Below are 21,227 nucleotides of genomic sequence, written 5' to 3' on the forward strand. Positions count from 1 at the left end.
AAGATATATGAAACTTTTATTTTATTTCCGTAATGCAAAAAGATATTGGGTATAACTGAAACATTTATAATCACAAATCTAGATGTATATAAAGTGATATCTACAAGGCTTCGAAAACAATATCATCCACAACAACTATCACTCAATCAATCACCACTACCAAACATGGTCGCCTTCTTCAAAACTGCGCTATGCGCTTCTCTTCTTTGTATCCAAGCATCGGCCGCGGTCGATCGCACAAATGCTGTCATCAGTGTTCTCGAACAGCACAAAGACCTGACTGCATTCTACCATCTCTTCACCTCAACTGGACACGGCAGTGGAATCCCTGAACCTGCTTTTGAAGCGCGCTTCAATGACAACAACAAGGATGATGAGTTTACTATTCTCGCTCCTAACAACGAGGCCATCGCGAAAGTCCCAGGCCTTGCGCAGAAGCTTACCTCTCCGGCTGGCTATCCTCTCCTGGCTGCCCTCCTGCGTACGCACATTCTTCCTGGTAAACTCAGTCCCCGACAGCTTTATGGTAAATCTATCAGAGCTATTGAGGGCTTCTCAATTGATATCAGCGCAAGTGGTGTCATCACCACTAACACGAACATGATGAGTTTGACTGACTCTGATGTACGTGCTGGCATGCAAGCAAAGCTCTTGAGAGACAGGAGAGGAAACTTGATCCGGATTCCTGCTACAAATGGTGTCGTGTACATGGTTGACAACATCTTCGATCCAATGATCACCTACTTCGGCGAGGACGCTCCCGATAACGAGTCTTTGCCAGCCATCAAGCGCTCACCTTCCAAGACAATGAAGGACATATTGGCTGCAGATCCCGATACTCTTCACGCCAGAGAGCTACTGAGGATGCATGCTCCTCGATTCCTCTACGACCGTCTCAACACAAAGCTCGCTGGGAAGGATAACTCAAAAGTAGTCTTCTTGGTACCTTCTAACGAGGCACTGAAGCTATTCACTAAAAAGGCCGAGGAGCAGAGCAATGCTGATATAACAAAGTTCTTCCTCGCGGCGGGCTATGGTACAATGGATGGCAAGAATATCAAAGGCCGCGCTGGATTCACGCTCGAGGTTGAGGGAGGAAGAGTTATGAATGCCAAAGTTGAGAAACGAGAGTGTGGTTCTAATGGTTGCATCTGGAGGATTGGGAGGGTGATTGATTCAGTCTATGGTCTCTTGTAAGGTATCTTGATGAGTTTATGTTTTCAATTTCACATTATATAAAAGGCTGTTGCAATGCACTACTACTATAAATCGTGATAAACTTTGTACTAGAATTTGAAAGTTGATTTTTCTGTTTTACATGAACGACCCTAGTCTGCCTTGGAAGTTGTGTTCCCATGCACAAGCCCGTCTTTGCCCTCCATCTTTTGCCATGCACTATCCAAAGAATAAACACTAATGCTAACCTTGACATCCTCTGGCAGATCAGATGTGCTGAAAATCATGAGGGTCAATGGCTCTGTGGCGAAGAACGTGTTTGTCACGCTATCCACACCTCCGTTGAGGAAACCTTCAAAGATGGAACGATCAATCACGCCGCTCGTGTTCCATGAGCCATCACTGGCTGCTAGGCTTGCAAGAGATGTCTTGTCAGTGAAGAAAACGTTGTCGAAGCCGCGGGTGTTGCCACGATCCAAGAAGTACACTGGGTCGCCACCGAAGTAGTATCCTGCCTTGACACTTTCGCCAGAGACAGGAGACAGGAATGTGAAGTTCATGGATGCAGTTGAAGAGATGCCAAAATCTGGGATGCCAGTGACGTTGACTTCCCAGTAGATCGCATTGGACTCAACATCGGAATAGTCCACAGTGATTGTTGAGTTGCCAAAGCTGTCGTTGGAAGCGAGCTCACGGCCCATAACTGGTTCAAGGTCGTAGGGCTTTGATACCAACTTCCAGCCGACACGCTTTGCCTTGGTCAAGTAGTTCTCACGGGGAAGACTCATGGCGCTTCGCCAGCCTTCATCTCCTGTGGGAACGATTTGTGTGTACTGCCAGTTGGAAGCCCAAGCGATGGACACAGGGTTTTCGTCCTCAGAAAGGCCATAAAACCATTGTCCGGCGTAGTTGTCCTTTCCGAAATCTGCAATTCGCGCAGCACCATCAACGGCCTCGAAGTGGGTACCATTGAAGTGACCGGGGAAGTATTCAGTGATAGAACCTCCCAAGGGAGCACCTGGGTTGATGCTGATCGCCATGAGCCACATGTCATCTTGTTTCTTGCCATCTTCATCGATGTACGGGATAGAGATCATGTTGGGGCACTCATATTGCAGGCCGAGCAGACCATGGTGGGAAAAGTTGCTGGTGGCGGTCCACTCTTTCAGATCAGAGGACTCAAAGATGCCGATGGCAAAGTCTTGGGGGTATGCAACAACCATGATCCAAGAGTCATTGTAACGAATGACCTTGGGGTCACGGAACTGTGTAGACGTGCTGTTGATGACTGGGTTTCCCTTGTAAGGCTCGAAAGTGTAGCCTCCATCTCGGGAGTAGGCGATAGCTTGATCCTGAACTTCTGGCGATGATAAAGTCTGGCTTATTGTTAGTTTAAGTCGCGCGATGATGTAGCTGGGTTCGAACTTACATAGATTGCAACGACTCCGTTGTCTTGGTCAGGGAAGAAGCCAGAAGTGTTGTTCTCGTCGACAACAACACTTCCAGAGAAGACGTATGTATCCTCCTCTGGCGGGAACAAGGCAATGGGTTGGTTCACCCAATGATACAAGTCCTTTGATGTGGCATGGCCCCAGTGTTGGTTACCAGCGACGACAGCTGTAGGGTTGTACTGGTAGTACAAATGCCACAGGCCATCAGCATCACGGAACATGCCATTGGGATCATTCATGAAATGTTCAGGTGGTGAGAAGTGGACTTGGGGACGATAGGTGCCATTGTAGTTGCCAGCAATGGGTGTGCCAGTGGGAACAGCGATTGTGGTGGAAGACTGGGCAATAGCCACAGAATAAAATTGGGAAAGACCAACAACGGTCGACAAGAGATTGTTTCTCATGATGTTCTGTTCTATGATGAGACAAAGCTGCTTGATTGAAGGTTTGCAGGACCAAGCTGCCCTTTTATATACACAGAGGAACACATCCTCCAACTTATCCTCCACTCTGTTGGTTTCCCGAAGAATTGAAAAAGGTGGGCGGTTTCCCCGCATGTGTCTAACCTAAATCATGCTGATCTGGAGAACAGTGATGTCAATGATGCGGGTCTGTATTGGGGTAGCCAAGGGTTGGATGGGAAGATGGGGTAACTTTCGCCGAAAGAAAGAACTTGGCATCCAGCCCATCGGCCCGACAAGGCGTCGAAGCGAATAGCAATCAGGCTTGAGGTTCTGCAATGACGATCACTTCTTGAATGGAAGTGGAATCAGCCGTTAGCGATTTTTAGCAAAGGCTTCTTGCCCACCTCTCTCCTTGCCGTTAAGCCGTTGTTTATAGCGTCGAGCATAAAAGAAAGCCTGTGAGCTATGGGAGTCCTTGCGAGTTAGTGGGTAACGATAGGTCAGCCAAGCCTCGGCCATTGAACGGAGACGCGGCATACCAGGGTCCAGGAGTGACCAACAAGTAATTGAGGCTTTTTATTTCCTACCCTTGATCAATAGCGTGATGTATGTTTCCTACATGCATTGCCACACCTGGCGATTGCTCACGCCATGACCACGGAGACTGTTGCTGACAAGACACATGCGAAAAAGAGGATAAACCTAGAGACTTTTGTCAGGTACCTAGACTACCACTCTCACGCAAAAAGATGATATGTATCAAAATGAGGGATATTACGAAGAATGGATACCCTCACAGTGGAGAAAAGAATTAAAAATATAAAAGACACCATAAATACATGCGGCTATTGATTAGACATTACCGTATACGCGTACAGATCCTTGGCCAAAGTTAATAAGCCGACATGCGTAAGGACAAATAGATATAAATCTATCATCTTGCTGGGACATCGTGTAGGAAGATAAAACTCCGGGTGTTTACCTCGGATATCTTTCACTTCTTTAGACAATGGCCATGACAGAATCATTTGCATTTGCTAACCTGTACCCGACCAACACTACCTGGAGCTGCTTCAGCGAAGATCACTCAATAGGTCACCCTATTTCCGCATTTATCATTTTGGCAGGTAGTACAAACATTAAGATTGTAGTTATAGGGAGTCAGAATAAGTGATATAGAAAGTATGGTTTAAATACTCTGTATCATACACTGGTCTACCTACTAGCCACAGACCAAGCCACGCACTCTTTTTATCAGCAGGAGCAACTCGTCACCGCTCATTTAATCATCCAACAATATGACACATTGGTTAGAATTTCTTTTTTTTTATAGTGATACTGGTTTCTCACATAGCATGCCCCCACTCAAGCGGCTAACTGTCATGTCAGGCTGAGTTTGAACGGCTGAAACAGTTTATCATCCGAACATTCACAATTGAGTTTAGCCACGCGTCTTGAAGGTGACGTGCAAAACGCCATAATTCTAAATCACGACCCCTGAACAACATGCATTTACCAGGCAACGCTCAACAAAATAAGACAATAATAATCATCCACCACAAGTAAACAAATGAGAGAATCATCGTTTCTCACTCATTCAATGGCACAGCCTGTGACTGTCCCTGGTACAATTCAACATGTCCTAGTATCTAAACCGCATAACTGACTTCGGATGCAAGGCTTCGAACTAAAGCCAGGAACCTTGGGCAGACAAATATTTTCTGAAAGTCTTTTTTAGTGAAAATAACACCCTAGAGGATATGCAACGCTATCCTACATTTATTTTCCAGCCCACCTACAAGAAATTCAGCCTCGAGGAACATAGATTCGCTGACTACATGTTGCTAAACCGCAACTCTGACCGCCCCAACAAAGCAGTCACCGAGCTTCCAAAAAGAAACACTTTGAAATTGTACGCCCACGTCCTAGTCTAGCTTCGTTCCCCCGTGGAATCAAAAATACTGACGAAAACAGATTGTCTGGGAAAGGAGTTGAGATCTGTGTTGGTAAAACACCCTCTGAAGACGAAACGTGGTCTCTTCCCGTGAACCTGGTTTCGCACCACTCGGCTTACTTCAAAGCCGCCTGCCTATGGAATGTCAAGGAGCAAATTAACCTCTTGGGCCATGACCCCGCGGTTTTCGCCCTTTTCATTGAGCGGATGTACAACGGGAGCTACGATGCCTCCGCGTTTCCCAGAAATCCCAGCATGCACGCAAAATGCTGGGTTCTCGGCGACTTTATCCTCTGTAGAGAATTCAAAAACTACGCCATGGGCCGTCTCTTTGACGAGCACGTAGCCACAGCATTCGGTATCCCTGTCGCCTTTGAGGATGTGCAGTATGTGTGCAACAGCGCATCATCGGACTCAAAGTTGAAACTCTTCTACACGGATTCTGTCACAGATCAATTTGGTGATATCTACAGGTTGCGAGGCTTTATGGCAGACTGGGAGAAATTTCTCGAGGACCACCCAAAGACTCGCTCTGCATTACCTCGAAAGCTCCGATATGGCCCACCCAAGAAACCTCGTGTCAAGAGCGTAACAAAATACCTCGAACCAGAAGAGTTTGTATCAGAGTCGGCGTTGAGGGTGTAAGTAGACTTTGCCAGGTTTGCTGAGAAAAAGTAGGACGAAGTATCGAAGCCTGCATGCCAAGACGACAGCGAAAAGAGAGTAAATACTAACCCTTACTATATGCCAAGCTTGACGTATCATACGCTGGACAAGAGAAGCTAACAAGTTGACAGAAATGCGATCAGTTCGGCTTCAACGTTAATGGCCTTCCATCAGTACGAGGTCTCAACTGGAGTACAGCCGCCACTCCGCAGGTGCAGTTCTTTCCTAGACAGAGTACAGCCAATCTGCCAGCGCCCAATGCTTCTTCACAGAGTGCTGTCGCTTCACCAATACAGAGGCACAGAATACTCCAGGTTCAGGTGAAGACTGACAGCACGGCCATTGATCCATCCTGTCTTATAAGAGGACATATTGAGAAACGGAACATAACCCTTGTATATATAGAAACCATACCGTCAACGGCTGGCTAAAATCTACATCATAAATACTAATGAATAGAAACCCGAATCCTTTCAACAACTTGTACTTATTGTGATCCGTCTCGTCTCATTTACTGTTCCAGCGGGCGACCATAAGCATCACTGGTGATATCACGGCGGGAAACGCCAGCAGCCTCCATGAGCCTTCTAGTGAACTCGATGCGCTCAATACCGCGCATGGTTGTGGTTCGTCGCTGCCATCCAATTTCTGTAGGCAGACGCTCATTCTCTGTAGTAGAAGTCTTTGTTAGCCTTGTTTGAAGGGATGCCAACGCATGAAACGCAAAGTGACATACTAAACCAGTACTCGATGTACTTCTTCTCTACCGTGCCGGTAGTACCATCAGCCATGATCTCAAAGAAAGAAGCCATCTCGCCCCAGCTGAAGCCGTCAGCCAACTTAGACAGCGAGTGCTGGGGGTTGGTCTTCTTCGAGGTTGCAAGACGACCCATTCGTGCTTTCGCAACTTGCTCGACGGTGATCATGTCGTCGGGGAAGTATGTTAGGGTCTCGGCCCAAACAGTTTTGTTGAAGGGGTTTGGGTCAGCAAAGAAAGCGTCCGAGCGACTACAAAAGGTCTGTTAGAGATGGATGATGAATAAATAGAGGTTTAGCTATGGCATACCTGATGGAAATATCGTGCTCGAGGATATTGTGACGACCAAGATCCGCTAGATCGAAAGTACGGGTTGAAGGATAGTCAGGGCTTGTCCTGATGGCCTGGGTGAAGAGAAGGAGAGCATCACCCTTCTCGATGTTGAAACCAGCAAGCATTCCATCGGCAAGTTTCTTCAGATCGATGTTCTTTCCGTCATGGGGAAGGTAGCCATGGTTGGCCAATGTGTTAAGACCAGGGCAAGGACCACGAGCTTCATGAAGCAGTTAGATATTGGAGATAAGGAGACCGCTGGAGTTCAATTAGACTATGGGAACTTACAGTCATTTGCGCCAGGAGCAACCCATTCTTGAGGAGTCCACTCGGCACCAGCCGTGGGTAGAAACTGAGGGAGAGCGAAGGTGGTCGCAACGGTACCAGAGGCAGCAATCAAGGTAGAGAACTTCATGTTGAACTTGGTAGAAGAAAAGAAGGACTGTTATCGAACCTGTCGACACTGGGGTTGTGATATTCGTCGAGGAGGAATGAAAGAATGACTTGTGTCGAGAACGTTCAGTAATAAGGCAGACTGTTGACCAAGGCTTTATATCTTTAAAGTCTAGAGACCATCCTTACAGCCGAGGCTTGGACATGCCAAGATCCGTCTTATTTACATCAAACTTTTACAATAAGTCGGAAACAAAATAGAAGAGATGGAAGGCAAACATCAAACGGCAAGTAGTGCGAAACGTTCTATAACAGGTTAATTAGTTATGGCGCCGTTGCGATTGGTCGCTGACGGCTGAGTAGACTGTGACAAGTCACTTTTGTTTTGTGAAGTTTATATTAATCCTTCGCGAGGATTTCCAAATCAGGCAAAGACACTGACTCGTTTGCCTAGCCATCACTCTCCACCATCTTTCTAAGTGGTCAATGCATTTGTTTCAGATGTTGATTTCTCCGATTTCTAGGATAATAAGCGTCATATGCAGACCTGGGAAACATCCGAGGCTCAAGGGAAGTAGCCGAAGCTCGAGGTCGTTTCAAGTTTGTGGAGAATCACAACAGATCTGCAGAGCTTCTCATATCACCAATCGGATTAAATTATGAGAATTCAATATAGCGTGATTGAACGAATTCGAGATATTAAAGGTATAGACTTGCCTTTGAGCAGTAGAAAGCTAACGTGCTTGGAGTATTAGAAGTGATGAAACTGGTACGTGAGTTGATACTGTTGGGATAATAATTTAATGTCATTTATCTATATACGTAAAGAGTAGAGGTAGTTGTTTCTACTACCCACTAGATCTGCTGCAAGGAACTAATGTGAATATCACATCTGGCGACCCATCACTATGAAGAATCGCACAAATCCACCCGACTCGCTTACAACCACAAGAAGCCTGCGCACAGATCTGCTGGCCATCGAAATGCACCATCTCTCCCCAAATAATTCAACTACATACAAAGTCTAACTCCCCCGCAGAAAGTAAAAAGAGACACCATACAAACGCTTAGCCAATCTTGGAGATGAGGAACTCAGGAGCAGGACCAGCCGCGTCGGCTTGGTACATAAAGTGAGCAGCGGTGATTATCAAAGTTCCGGTGCAGACAGCATCTCCCACGTTGCAGTAGATAGCAGTACGGTCCTTGGGGTAATTAGGGATGGCCTCATTGTTCTGGGCGTTCTTTGTGTATCCGAAGAGAACGCAACCCTTGACCTGGTCCATAACCTTTGGGTCAAGTTTGGAGATGGCGGCAGCAACCAAGGCAGTTCCTTGACTAGAAGAAGATGCTAGTCAGTAAAAGAGCAATCTTTAATATGATCAAGTTATTTCTTACCTGTATCCACCAGTAACAACGGGAGTATCAGGGCACTTCTCGTGTGCCATGTTATAAAGACGGACGGCTTCATTGATACCAGCTGGTGAAGAGCCATCCGGCATAAGGTTGCCAGGAACATCGGCCGTGTATGGGCCACCAACACCTTGAACCCAAACTCCACCCTTTCCATACTTGGCTTCAAGCTTGCTTGCCACAGCGGGACCTGTAGACATGCCCTATGTATGTTAGTGAGAATACCCCCGGAAGGTTGAAAGAAATGGCTTACCATGTTACCTTGCTCGGTTGTGGCTCGGGCAAAGATAAAGATGGCCTTGGGACAGCTACCAGCAGCGCCTTGCTCGAGGTCATTGCGCGTAGAGCCACCAAGACCACCAAGACCTCCACCTAGGCCTCCGCCACTGAGTCCTCCAAAACCACTACCGAGGTCACTACCTAGATCACTGCCAAGGCCGCTACCAAGGCCGCTACCAAGGCCGCTACCAAACTGGCGGGCCTCAACATCCCCAGCAGGACGAGCGCTGGCCATGCCGGCTACGAAAGAAAGAGCTGTGAAGAACTTCATATTGAAAATGTGAAAGATGGGGTTGTGGAAACTCTGACTGGGAACGAGACAGGTACTAGAAGAAGAATGAAAGACAAGCGTCTGTAAGAGGACCGGCCTGTTGGTTTCGAAAGAATGTATGAACTGTGTAGAAGGAAGTGGCTTGGGATGAGGAGGAGGTGTCTTGGTGTTCATGGGGATAAGCAATGCTCTTATAGCTTCATGAACGACTTCCTGATCTCCATTCTCTTGCCGTCTTTCCGACTTTCCTACAAATTGCAAAGGAGTCTCATGGGACTCAACTGTTTCTTGGCTCTTTCGATTCTGGCTAAGCAATGCCGTTTCATCCCCACTCGCCTACTAGACAGACTGGGGATAGCAGACTAAAACGCCATAACCGTACTGCAGATCGCTCGGCTTCCTCCGATTTTGTGGTTAGTGTATGTTTCTTAGCGCCAGACCAACTGAAACGAGGTCATAGCAAAAAGAAAAAAAGTACTACACTACACGTGTACAATAGCTATCATTGTGGTCAGCAAGTTATCTTGGACGGTAAATCAAGGCAACCCCATGTTTCTATCCGTATTTACGGCTCAACGGCACTCCAGATGAAACAATGTCCTTTTCGGGATGATAACTAGATGGTCAATGACGAACGCTGAGTTCCCGAGGGCCCTAGCGAGTATGTTCTAGAAAAAGGTATCGTTATTGACAGTAGTCTTTAGAATCAGTACAGGCCACCCTCGGTCCGGAGCACTTCCCCTTGTTGAGAATTAGTTGCGAGATAAGAGATGTGTTTTCTTTTTCTTTGTGGGGTCTTGAATCCATCGCGCAACTAGACTAACATATAAAGAACGAAACCAGCAATACGATCTTTCTCAAGTTGTGCACCCGATATATCGGCTCAAAAGACATAAATCCAAGCTTCTAGTCTTACGAGGAGCTCTCAGGTAAAGTGGTCTGATGTATATGGGGCAAATGTTCCTGACAGCTTTGTTTCTGCGTCAGACGTTATATTAACTCCACCACTGGCGATGACGGCAGTGCGCTTTGACAGGTGACTCGCGTGTATGTCTATTAGCGGTTAGACCACTATGACTAGCCGTCGTGACCTGACATATCAATCTCTGACATCTCCACCAGTCATCGGGATAATAATAGCGTGTGTTTGTCGCTGGGGACGGCAGCATTTGTGTTGCATCATATCTGTGACTGTGATTGTACCTCGGTATTCGTAGACATGAGTCAGGTCATTTCTGACGTTCTTATTGTCTGGTCACCCGTAGAATAGGGGCAGGTCCACAACTACCCACGTAGTGCTAGGAATTTGTATTTGACTCGTCTATTAATTTCATCTACACAATCAATCTCAATGCGTTGAGTATGTCGGGAAGCATAACTAATATAACGCATAGGTATATTGCTAGTATCATGCCAAATGTTGCTGTAAAAGTCACATGGAAAGTCAGCCACTGACTATGGAACATACGTGCATCTACAAACAATCTTCACAAGCTCTACCAAACCGAAAGCTTAAAAATTGGGATTTGCATTACATCTCTCTGTATATACCGGTTTCTTCGAGAAAAAACAGACTAATCAATCTCCTTGCCAGTCATTTCTACCTCATTCTTCTTTCCAAGGACTTCCTTTTCTTGATGGACGGCAACGTGATTGTTGAGCAAGTGGCTTGGGTCGTTGATGAAGGCGGCCGCAATCATAGCCACTACACCCAAAGGAATCGTAGACAAAAACACGGTTCTGAATGCCTTTGCGTAGGTGTTCTTGAAGGCGATATTTGTTGCGTGAAGAACTGACTCTGTGACTCCTGGTACCTTGGCCATGGCGAAAGGCACACCAACTGCGTTCTGAATGACTGCGGGGATCAGAGATGGTAAATCTTTCGCAGAGTATCCCGCGCCAACAGCAGCCCCACCGATGTTCTTAGCAAGGTCGCGGTTGATGATAGAGGTGACGATCGTGCTGAACATGGCGTTGCCCAATGATCCACCAGCGCTGCGGAACGTTCCCATCAGTCCAGCTGAAACACCGAGTTCCTCTTGCGGAACCAACAAGCCAGATGAGACATATGACAAAACTGTAAGCCAGGTGAAGCATGCCTGACCGAACATGGGCAAGAGCATCCAGCCGTTTTTGTTGTGAGGAATCACACTGGCGTATGACGCGGTGAAAGCCGTCTGAAGAAGAAGGGCGAAAAGGAATTGATACCGGATGTGCTTGATCTTGTGAACCAACGTGGGCATGATCCAACCTCCAATGATACCCGAAACATTGGCAGGAATGGAGATGTAGCCAATCTCAGCGAGGTCGTTGGTAAACATGAACAAAGTTCCCTGGTTGCCAAGTGTGATCATTGCCTGCCAGATCATACCGCAAACAAAAAGAATCACAAGATATACAGTGAACTCCCTGTACATACGGAAGAGCTTGAGAGGGAAAAGAGGCTTCTTCGCGATAGTAAAGTCGTAGATGAAGGCCGCCATAAAAACACAAGCACCTATCGAGATGCACGATGCCACAAGTGCTGTGGACCTGTGAGCAGCGCCAAGAAACGTGATACCGACCAGGAATAAGGTGAGACCGGTGCCGAAGAGAAGTAGTCCGATGTAGTCAAGTTCCTTAACTTGTTGCCATCGTGTTTTCTCGTAGTCGTGTTGCGGGCGTGATGGAGGGAAGTAGCAGATGAAGGTGCCGACCAGACATACAGCAGCGTACATGATGGTGATGTAGTAACACCATCTCCAGGTTGCCTTGATGTAGAGTTGGGTTGCAATCAGGCCGCTTAGAGAGCCCCACGGGATAGTGATGCAGAACTCGGTCCATCCAATGCCAATTCCTCTAGATAAATAAATTAATATCTGACAAGGGAAAAGTTTAGTAAGTAGCATACCTGTATTTGTTTGGGAGAAGCTCGCTGATACCAGGATAGGCTACCATTATAACGCCGGCGCCAAATCCTACGAGAGTCGTTCCGGTAACAATTCGTAGTGTCGACTCAGCAAGAGCGCAAACGATCTGTTTCAAGGTTGTTAGGCCATATATTTCCCTCTTCAACATACTGTCCAATCACTTACTGCACCGACCAGGATGATAGTCTGGCCACTGAGAAGAACCCATCGTCGACCAAAGACATCGCTAAGGCCTCCAGCTACAGAGAATGACACAGCTGCGCCGATGGACCAACCACCAGGAATCCAAGCGATGTTACCTGTATCTCCGAGATCCATACCAATTTGTTGAATGATCTGAGTCGGCATGAGGAACGCGGTTGCGATGGCGGGTACGTATGTCAGGCCCATAAACTACAGACAAGGGGCACGTCAGCCGTGGTCAGATCGTTGATTGTTCCGTAGTCACTTACGAAGACTGCCAAGATGGTGGACCAGGCCACCTTGGGGTTTTCCTCGAATTCGGAGTTTTCGACATGCTGAATGACCGAGGATTGATCTTGCGACTGGTCGAGAGTCGGCTTCTTTGTATCGCTGGCGGGCACAGCCATTTCTGGAGTAGACACCATGCTAATTGCTACGAGTCTTTGATCAGATTGATTGCAGAAGAAAGAGATGGTGACACTCAGATGTGCTCTGAATGGTCTGTCTGAGAAAGGCTAGCAATCTGGGGAAAACGCTCGGTCTCTGGCGTTATATACTTCAAGATCTTGCTTTCAACGGTTACCCCAGGAAGTTGAAATGCGGAGAGCCGTGAAACTAGTCTCGTCAAACGTGGAGAAGTTGACGATACCCCGCGATCTTGTTTTGTAAAGACCTCGGTCAGTATGTATGTAGCAAGTGGTAAAAAAAGGGGTCGAAGGTTTATCATTAGTGCCGGTTTGCCGTGTCTGGGTCTAAAATGAAGTTAGACTGGATCAGGTTATACTTTGCGCCGCTATCGAAAAGTCGAGACGCAGATCAGTACACGGAGCGTCGGCAACAGAGGCCCACAAGGGTATGGCATGCTTGTCCGGTACACGCAGTAATTAAATGGAATCAATAGATAAGGCTTGGTAAGACTTGACATAGTTGGTGTTGACGCCCTCATTGGTTGAAGATCTCGGTATTTGGGATACCGAGATGTGTGGCTGAAAACGGGATAAGCAAGTTCATATAAAGCTTAAGCTGTGCCTGCTGCTTCGGTTATTGGATTCTTCGGTTGTTTTTTGCGGTAGTTGTTCACAATGGCCTCTAATCAAGGTATAATGAATGACGAATACTTACAAATCTCCAGTATCAGCACAAACCGACGCATAGTAGTGCTTAACCAGAATGCGATGTACATGTCACCATGACAAAGAGACTCCAGCCTTGGACCAAGCAATACATATTGCTATAATTGCTACAGAGACAAACTTATGTTCTCGATGAGGAAGCATTGAGAAGAGGCTGCACTAAGCTAACAATTCTCAGTGCGATATACTCAGAACCTGTTCCTCAATATGTCATGGCCAAGACAACCGAAGCCTGGATAGTAGACGTGGGTCGGTCGGGCCGCCCAATGTGGTATTCGGCTCCTGATATCAATGACCCTGCTGTTTAAGGCCGCGAATCCCAAGGCCTCAGGCCTGAACTAAATTCACTCCAGCACATTGAAGTATGTAGCAAACGCGCATAGGAACAGAAACGATATGTGTCGAGAAAAAGAATATCTAAAGTCCGCACCGCAGTGTTCAAAATGAGAAGTGTCACCGAGGTCAGCGTTTGGGCTGGGGGACGTTGCGATCATTAGGTTGTGTAAGCAATATCGGGACCTGTCTTCCAAGTTAAACCATGGCGTTCGTAGCTTTAACGCCAATTGGTAGACTTTTGTGAGGGCTATATGGTTTCTATCTGCACCAGCTCTTGCTGTTGTTGAACCTGTTGAAAGATATATTCAGAGTCTTCTAGCGATATAAGCAGCAGGCGTTATGATAACATCTTCCATATCCTAACGACGGTGGGTGCATTTGCAGAGGCTTGGTACAGCATAGGTTCTGTAGCAGTCTACCTCGGTTATCTATCGTCGTTCTCTCCACATTTGTACTGTTCTTACAAATTGTTTCAATTATGTCTGTAATTGTCTTTCCTTTGGCTGATCTTCTAGTCTAACAAGTCACTTACTCTTACTCTGACGCAGGATGATATGCTGGTTGTAGGTATGAATGATATATCTCATGCTAGAGAGGAAACTGCAGTAAACATTTCACTGCCGATGGACATAAGGAATGGGTCGGCTGTTTTAGTTCACGATGTATTGCTTGACTCGGCAATGCTCTCGGGACTGGAAGGTGGGACACTAACATCAACCTTACTTTGTTCCACGGCAGTAAGGTTGATGTCAGTGGCACTTTCTGGGGGGCCTTATCTAGTCTTTCTTGTATGGTAGTGAGGGGATGGACCATTCAATTGTTGGGACATCAAGATCATGCTCGTCATTATAAGGGAACACGTGGCGATAACCGATCGTCCCGCTTGTTCGGTAATGCCACTCGAGGTTAGAACAAAGTCCATCCTAGCAGCGAAGCTAACGTCATCTGTTGAGGTCGGGTCAGAGACGATTCCAAATATTCCTTATCCCCTATCAGAAGCAAGCGCACGATGAGTGGGTAAGTGCGTTATGCACTGGGGGTTCATTTTCATTTCAACTTATTTGCCTATAGATGCAGGCAATAATGACAACACAGAGTTATCGGGATGTATCCTCCTGTATTTATGTTGTTATTGCAAGGCTTCGGAGTCGGGATGAAATGAACTTCGAAGAAAATGGATTCACTGACGCAGACACAGACAAATCGGTAACATATTCTGTGTAGAATGCCTAGGAGATTAGGTACACGTTGCAATATCTCATTCGTGGGATTAGTTTGTAAATATCGAGACTTGATCAATTTGTAAATGTCTTGGTTCGTTTTTTTAGATAACATTTCCACATAAAGAAAAGAGTTCGAGCTCCTCACCCTGTAGCGCCGCACTCAGGGTAGCAGACAGCCCAGAACCTCAAAATGAAAAAAGACGAAAATAGCCGAGTAATTATTCTATGAGGTAGGGGTAGCAAAAACGGTTATATATAGTTTTAGAGTTAACGTTCCTGCAATATCTAACTATATCAACGAACAACGCATAATCACAACTCTATCATAATGCGCGAGAATAAACCTAACGTCTATTGATGCATAATATAATGGTCTTCTGTAAATAATTTCTGAGTTATATGATAATTATCTTATGATGGCAAGTAAAGGAAGTTGTACGAATAATGAGACTCAGGTAATATCGAGTGGCACCCGAAAATTGCTATTGCAAAATCGGTCCAACAGTATCCGATAATTGAAAAACCCTCCATTATAAATTGCTTGCACTTATCTTGCTTCGCCTAAGCGAGACTCTCACTGCCCTATGTTCGAATGGAGCCCGCCCATAAGCACTAATTACAACACCAAGCCTAGTTCAGATCTGAGCTTCTTCAACGGCCATCCCAGATCCATGGTTATGGTGAAGAAATCTTCATGAGCGGGGAATAAAAGGATACCCAACTCCACAAGTCCGCAGGGGTCATCGGGATGCAGTCCTCGAAACGTCCACTTAGAGCCGATCTTATGATAAAGACGTTACGCCATGATGGGCGCTTGTAGGGCATAAAATTGGATCGGTTAAACAGAGTGTCCATTTCCTCGGCGTTATAAGCTCATCTGGTCGCTCTGAGTCCTTTGTTCTTTCTCTCAAGATTATTGTGTAACATGGATTCCAAAAGTACTTGGGAGACGGTCGACGTCAGAGGCATTGCCTCTTTCAAGAGCGTAGCTACTCTTGTCGGTGTCTGGTTTTTGTATCGGATATTTGTTGCTCTGTACAATATCTCACCTTTCCATCCCCTGTCTCGTTTTCCCGGACCTAAAATTGCTGCTGTCAGCTACCTCTACGAGGCTTACTACGACTGGTGGCGAGTGGGACGATATGGAAAGGTTATCCGTGATATGCACGAGCGCTACGGTAGGTCAAACAATTTGCAAATGCACCTGATCATTTCTAACACACGCAGGTCCTATTGTCAGAATCAATCCCGACGAACTCCACTGCTCAGACCCATACTTCACCGACGAAATTTACGCGGGTCCTGGCCGTGTTCGCGACAAATGGCAGCATCAACTCAACACCGGAGGCGCTGGCCCTGTCTCAGTAACGGGTTTCTCAACTGTCAACCATGAAGTCCACAGAATGCGAAAGGGAGCTTTGTCCAAGTATTTCTCTCGGTCACAAATGCTGAAACTCGAGGGCGAAGTCCGGGACTTTTCGCAGATGACAGTAGACAAGATGCTAAGATACGCTGGTGGCGAGCCTTTTGATGTCAAGGAAGCCTTCAACTGTTTCACAGCAGATATTATCTCCCAGTATGCCTTTGGCGAGTCTATGGGTTTCATCGCCCAGGAAGGATGGGAACCTAACCTGGCTACTTGGGTCAAGTCTTTCTTCCAGAGCGCGTACATGATGAGACATAATGTTTTGGCGAGAAAGATGGCTCAATTCCTTCCCTTTTTGTCTGATTATCTTGGCGAGGATATTAAGGCTGTTATGCGACAAATGAACGTGGTTATTCCAGGATATATCAAAGCCGCGTTGAAGAACCCTGACGGTGGACGAGTATTTGCTCAAGTTGTTGAGTCAAAGACACTACCAGAGTCGGAAAAGTCTTTGTACAGATTATCTGGTGAAGGATTCAACTTTCTGCTCGCTGGGACTGAAACTACTGCTGTAGGTCAAACTTGCCTTCTTCACGATGCCTCACTAATAGTAACGATACAGGCCACTCTCACTGTCATCACATACTTCCTCCTCGACAAGCCTGAGATTTACAAACGTCTTATGGCTGATCTAGATGGCCTCGATCCGGAAAATCTCAAGTGGACAGATCTCGAACAACGTCCGTACCTTTGGGCTGTCATCCACGAAGCTCTGCGTGTCATGCCTGGTGTATCCCATCGCTCTGCCCGAATCGCCAGAGAGGAGGACCTCGTCTACCAGAGTCAAGACGGCAACACCAACTGGGTTATTCCTAGAGGCACACCCATCGGCATGACCTCTATGATCAACCACTGGAATGAGGATCTTTTCCCCGAACCTGATGAATTTCTGCCGGAGCGGTGGTTGGAGAATGGAAAGCCAAACTACAAGCTGCAGAAGTTCTTGATTTCCTTTGGAAAGGGAAGTCGTGCCTGTATTGGCGAGAAGTAAGTTTTGCTCTGTCTTTGTAACGCTAAAACTTTACTAACAAGTTTGCAAGTCTCGCTTACTGTGAGGTGTACATCATGGCAGCTCTTATGGCATTCCGTGTCATTCCTCGAGCTCGTCTTTACGAGACAACTATTGAGGATCTCACTTATGATCACGACTTGATTGTGCTTCAAACCAAAAAGGGATCTATTTCTGTCCGTATTGCTATTTCATAGACAGTAGTGTAATCTGGTATACCTGTTTGATAAATACAGCGCCCATATTCTCTCATCAAATGTCGCAGTCCGTGTCACCATCTGAGCCCTCTGACATTTCAGGCTCAACGTGCTCTACAAATGTATGATCAGGATTATGCATCTGTCTTCGGCTCTGGAAACACTTAAAGCAAAGGATGAACACTTCTGAACAATCGACACAATTGTAAAGTGGCCTTGGAGTCAGCTTTATCAGGTCAGCTTGTCAGCAGCCACTCTGGAGACTTGAGGTTCATTACTTACAGAGAAACAACTAGCACAACTATTAAAATTGTGGTGTTCTCCAGGTGATATTTCATGGAATTCTGGATCCCAAATCTGTTTAGTTCCGTCCTCAAGTATCCTTTCCCTCTGGTTTTTTGGTGGTGACAGAAACCACAGTCCCTCCAGCCCCCAGGCTGTATAATTGGCTAACTTTAGAGCAGACCATTTACCGTCGTAGCTCACCGGCCAGACGTCTGCTCCGTAATCTCTAATAAGGATTTGGATCTTCAGAGCTTCTGAATGACTGTTTTTGCAAGCCCACATGAGCGGCGTCCACCCGTCATCGTCTCGAACATTGATATCATATCCTTGGGGAAGTAAATCGATAAAGGTGCCGATGGATGACCAGTGACAATGGCTTGCCGCAAAGTGTAGAGGTGTTCGGCCATAATTATCTGGCGATAGTAGATCAGCTCCCGCTTTGATGAAAGATCCAAGGGATCTATTAGATGCTGAAAGTCCTGCATAGTGCACCGCTCGTAAGCCCTGGTCGTCGGAAACATTGACATCCGCGCCATGCTGAATGAGATAATGAACCAGCTTCTTGTCCGCATCTGTGGCTGCGAGGATGATAGGATACGTGCCACATTGACATCTCGTGTTGACATCGACTTCCGCTTCCTCGATGAGGTATCGACATATTGCATGGCGATAATCGGGAAGGAAGAGTGTATTAATGACCAGACATAATAACGATTCCTTTTTAGGTTCAGGTCCAGGTGCGTTTACATCTGCTCCCGCCTCAAGGACGAGTCTGAGCAACGGGAATATTTGATGTATTCCTGCATATTCCAATGCTACTGCGAGGTGCGGAAGACTTCCAAATGTTGGGCCGTAGACGTCGGCTCGAGCTCCTCCTTCAATTAAGGCTTTGGCTTCTTCGACTTTTCCTTGTTTCACGGCAACTGCCAATGGTGTCAAACCTGCAATATTACGACGCCTTGTATCATTTGTCAACAATTCCAGAAAAATGGCCGTTATAAAAGACAATTTGCATACTCTTCGGGCTCGGGACAACCTGACCACCATTTGAAATTTGTCGGGTGATGGTCGAGTATGAGATCTTTGTATGTTGCTATGTCAGGTGGATCCTCGAATATGAGCTTCTGCTCGAGTTGGTAGGTATCGGGAGATATCTCTGGCTGATAGAGATATTCCTCTTTGATAGAATCGGAGGCATTTGATTGTAACATAGTGACGACGTGTATGACTGTGCCGTACTGAATAATAACTAGAACATGTAGATACGAAGAGATATATACTGAATTTTATTGACTTGGCCCGTTCTAGCTAAGCGGATCTTACGTGAGATATTGCCATTCATGCGACCCGCTCTCGGCAGATTTTATTCCCGATCATGCCATGAACTATCCGTATCCCTTCCGTATGAAAAGACCTAGAGTATGTAAATAAATGCTGCAACACCGCAAATCATACAATCAATTATAGTAGTAATTAGTTTTGTTTCTTCCTCGGGAAGGTAGATGTAGACAAAGTAGCTAGAAAAAGACGCCGGTATTAAAACTAAACATAGAACCAGCGAAAACTGACTATTTGAGACAGATAAACGTAGCTCGACGTGGTTGGCATATCAGATCAATACAATCTCTAGTGACACGGATTGACCCATCTGCCTTTAGTAAACACCAGGCAAAACTCTCCATCGGACCTTGTTCTTGTACTCCTCCCAGTCCTTTCCATACTTCTCCGAGCAAGCGTAATCGTCTCGTCTCTCGCGATGAATAAGCAAGAATCCGAACCAAGCCGAATACAAATACGTAAACAGCATTCCCCACGGCGCAGCATCACCAGGTGTAACCAATCGCCCATCAAGCATCTTCGCCACTTCGGCTCCAGCAACAGCCGTACCTGCAGGAAGAATAACGTAGCCAGCGGCTTTGGTAGGCAAGCAAAAGGGAAGAGACTGAATCCAGTCACCCAAGTAGTTGACATGACGAGCCATACCCCACCAGCCGCCTGTCAAGAGCTTTGTTCCGCGCTTGGTTTGGATGTAAGTCATGTTCGCGAAAGCTGGGTTGTTGGGATCTTTGCGGAAAAGGGCTTTCTGGTTGTTGGAAGAGCGGAAGATGTAGAGACCGATGCAGAAAACAGTGCCAATTGCTCCTACGCCGATGGGTCCCAAATGAACGGGATAGACAGAGAGGTAGCGGCATTGGGTTGAGTAGAGGAAGGGAACCCAGACGATGTCACCCCATGTAAGCATGAAACCAAGTCCATCCGAAGTGATATCCATCATGCTCAATAGCCCAGCCTCGGAATATTGACCTTCGAGAACGTAGTAAGCTTGAATCAATGCAATGACCACGATACTGTCCGAGACGAAGCCGTAGGTTCTGTATTGTTTCGCGATGAACGAGCAGTTAAGCAAGATCCACCCAGTAAGACCGGGTCTCATTTCCAGCCACGCCTTGATATCAATCTCGCCAAAGAAAGGGAGAGTCACGCGGGGGTTGAGTTCACGACCAATGAAGTAGTCGTAGATGACTCGTCCGGTACGGCCTCCCACAGCGACCTCTCGAAGTTCAGGGTTTCCGGGCTTGATAGAGAAGCTGCGGAGATAAGTCCAAATGGAAATGATGTAGGTGAGGACTGTGCTTGTTGTGAGAAGCTGGATATAGTGGTCGGTGATCCATGTCCAGACGGGAAAGTTGGCGCCGTAGATGTAGGTTCCGATAGCGCAACCAGTCAATTGAACAACGGTAGCAGAGAAAGCTGCCCAAAATTAGTCTATAGTCCAAGCCTAGGAATGGTGTTTTTTCTTACAATTAAAGCGATACTCGAGGGGCTTGCCAGACTCGCGCAGTTTTGTACCAAGAACAATCTGAGCAGGCATAATGCGGTAAAGCATAAGACTCAAAAAGTAATAAGCAAAAAGCCACCTCGTGACTTCCCAGGACATGAATCCGGACAGACCCTCTTGAGGCCAGGGAATCTGAGACTTGAGCTTGGCCCAGCTTAGAGTTTTAGGATCAAGCAGAGCAGGTGCGGGGCAGCCCGATACATCGTTGCAGCCCAAGTAGAGAACTTGCATCAAAATTGGAAGACCAAAGACGATACCAGTGGCGCCGAGACTGAGGTTGTTAGTATACAAGGTTGACATGACACGCGATGGAGTAGAAGGACTCACGGGCCACCAAATTCATAGCGAGGAGAGTCGGGAGCCTTCATGATGACGATGACGACTGTATGGAATCGGGGTTCGAAGGATGGCTGTCGAATAGAATGCTGAGTCAAATCTTTATTCAGTGCGAAGCCGTGTATTTAATGATAAACTTCTGTATCGTGAGGACGACTATCGTCTCATTCTCAGATCGACGGAACAGTTTGGCCCGGCCCACAATGGAAAGACAATTAAAATGGAACAAGAGAAGTTGAAACTGTTTGTTTTCCTTT

At 46.6% G+C, this 21,227-nt stretch overlaps 8 protein-coding genes across 8 annotated transcripts; 3 read left to right on the forward strand and 5 right to left on the reverse strand.

The window, feature by feature from the left end:
• Positions 1-165: 165 nt before the first annotated feature.
• On the forward strand, positions 166-1,197 carry FGSG_02338 (uncharacterized protein; the record flags this gene model as incomplete). The annotated part of the gene is made up of 1 exon (XM_011319945.1): positions 166-1,197. The coding sequence occupies one exon, from the start codon at positions 166-168 to the stop codon at positions 1,195-1,197; it is 1,032 nt and encodes a 343-aa protein (XP_011318247.1).
• Positions 1,198-1,328: 131 nt separating this feature from the next.
• On the reverse strand, positions 1,329-3,031 carry FGSG_02339 (uncharacterized protein; the record flags this gene model as incomplete). Its single annotated transcript, XM_011319946.1, has 2 exons — positions 1,329-2,552; positions 2,606-3,031. 2 exons carry the CDS (start codon positions 3,029-3,031, stop codon positions 1,329-1,331), a joined length of 1,650 nt encoding a protein of 549 aa, XP_011318248.1.
• Positions 3,032-4,668: 1,637 nt separating this feature from the next.
• On the forward strand, positions 4,669-5,771 carry FGSG_02340 (uncharacterized protein; the record flags this gene model as incomplete). Its single annotated transcript, XM_011319947.1, has 4 exons — positions 4,669-4,676; positions 4,770-4,943; positions 5,006-5,626; positions 5,738-5,771. The coding sequence occupies 4 exons, from the start codon at positions 4,669-4,671 to the stop codon at positions 5,769-5,771; spliced, it is 837 nt and encodes a 278-aa protein (XP_011318249.1).
• Positions 5,772-6,162: 391 nt separating this feature from the next.
• Positions 6,163-7,156, reverse strand: FGSG_02341 (uncharacterized protein; the record flags this gene model as incomplete). Its single annotated transcript, XM_011319948.1, has 4 exons — positions 6,163-6,320; positions 6,388-6,659; positions 6,718-6,961; positions 7,030-7,156. The coding sequence occupies 4 exons, from the start codon at positions 7,154-7,156 to the stop codon at positions 6,163-6,165; spliced, it is 801 nt and encodes a 266-aa protein (XP_011318250.1).
• Positions 7,157-8,201: 1,045 nt separating this feature from the next.
• FGSG_02342 (cutinase precursor) lies at positions 8,202-9,094 on the reverse strand (the record flags this gene model as incomplete). Its single annotated transcript, XM_011319949.1, has 4 exons — positions 8,202-8,469; positions 8,530-8,747; positions 8,798-8,910; positions 9,013-9,094. The coding sequence occupies 4 exons, from the start codon at positions 9,092-9,094 to the stop codon at positions 8,202-8,204; spliced, it is 681 nt and encodes a 226-aa protein (XP_011318251.1).
• Positions 9,095-10,668: 1,574 nt separating this feature from the next.
• FGSG_02343 (uncharacterized protein) lies at positions 10,669-12,846 on the reverse strand (the record flags this gene model as incomplete). The annotated part of the gene is made up of 4 exons (XM_011319950.1): positions 12,456-12,846; positions 12,169-12,396; positions 11,985-12,109; positions 10,669-11,932 (listed from the first exon to the last, which is right to left on the reverse strand). Exons 1-4 carry the CDS (start codon positions 12,591-12,593, stop codon positions 10,669-10,671), a joined length of 1,755 nt encoding a protein of 584 aa, XP_011318252.1. The 5' UTR covers positions 12,594-12,846.
• Positions 12,847-15,803: 2,957 nt separating this feature from the next.
• Positions 15,804-17,595, forward strand: FGSG_02344 (uncharacterized protein; the record flags this gene model as incomplete). Its single annotated transcript, XM_011319951.1, has 3 exons — positions 15,804-16,056; positions 16,106-17,291; positions 17,550-17,595. 3 exons carry the CDS (start codon positions 15,804-15,806, stop codon positions 17,593-17,595), a joined length of 1,485 nt encoding a protein of 494 aa, XP_011318253.1.
• Positions 17,596-19,449: 1,854 nt separating this feature from the next.
• FGSG_02346 (Delta(14)-sterol reductase) lies at positions 19,450-21,002 on the reverse strand (the record flags this gene model as incomplete). Its single annotated transcript, XM_011319952.1, has 3 exons — positions 19,450-20,546; positions 20,598-20,905; positions 20,962-21,002. The coding sequence occupies 3 exons, from the start codon at positions 21,000-21,002 to the stop codon at positions 19,450-19,452; spliced, it is 1,446 nt and encodes a 481-aa protein (XP_011318254.1).
• Between the last annotated feature and the right edge of the window lie 225 nt (positions 21,003-21,227).

Source organism: Fusarium graminearum, chromosome 1 (genome assembly GCF_000240135.3).
Source record: "Fusarium graminearum PH-1 chromosome 1, whole genome shotgun sequence".
Classification (NCBI taxonomy): domain Eukaryota; kingdom Fungi; phylum Ascomycota; class Sordariomycetes; order Hypocreales; family Nectriaceae; genus Fusarium; species Fusarium graminearum.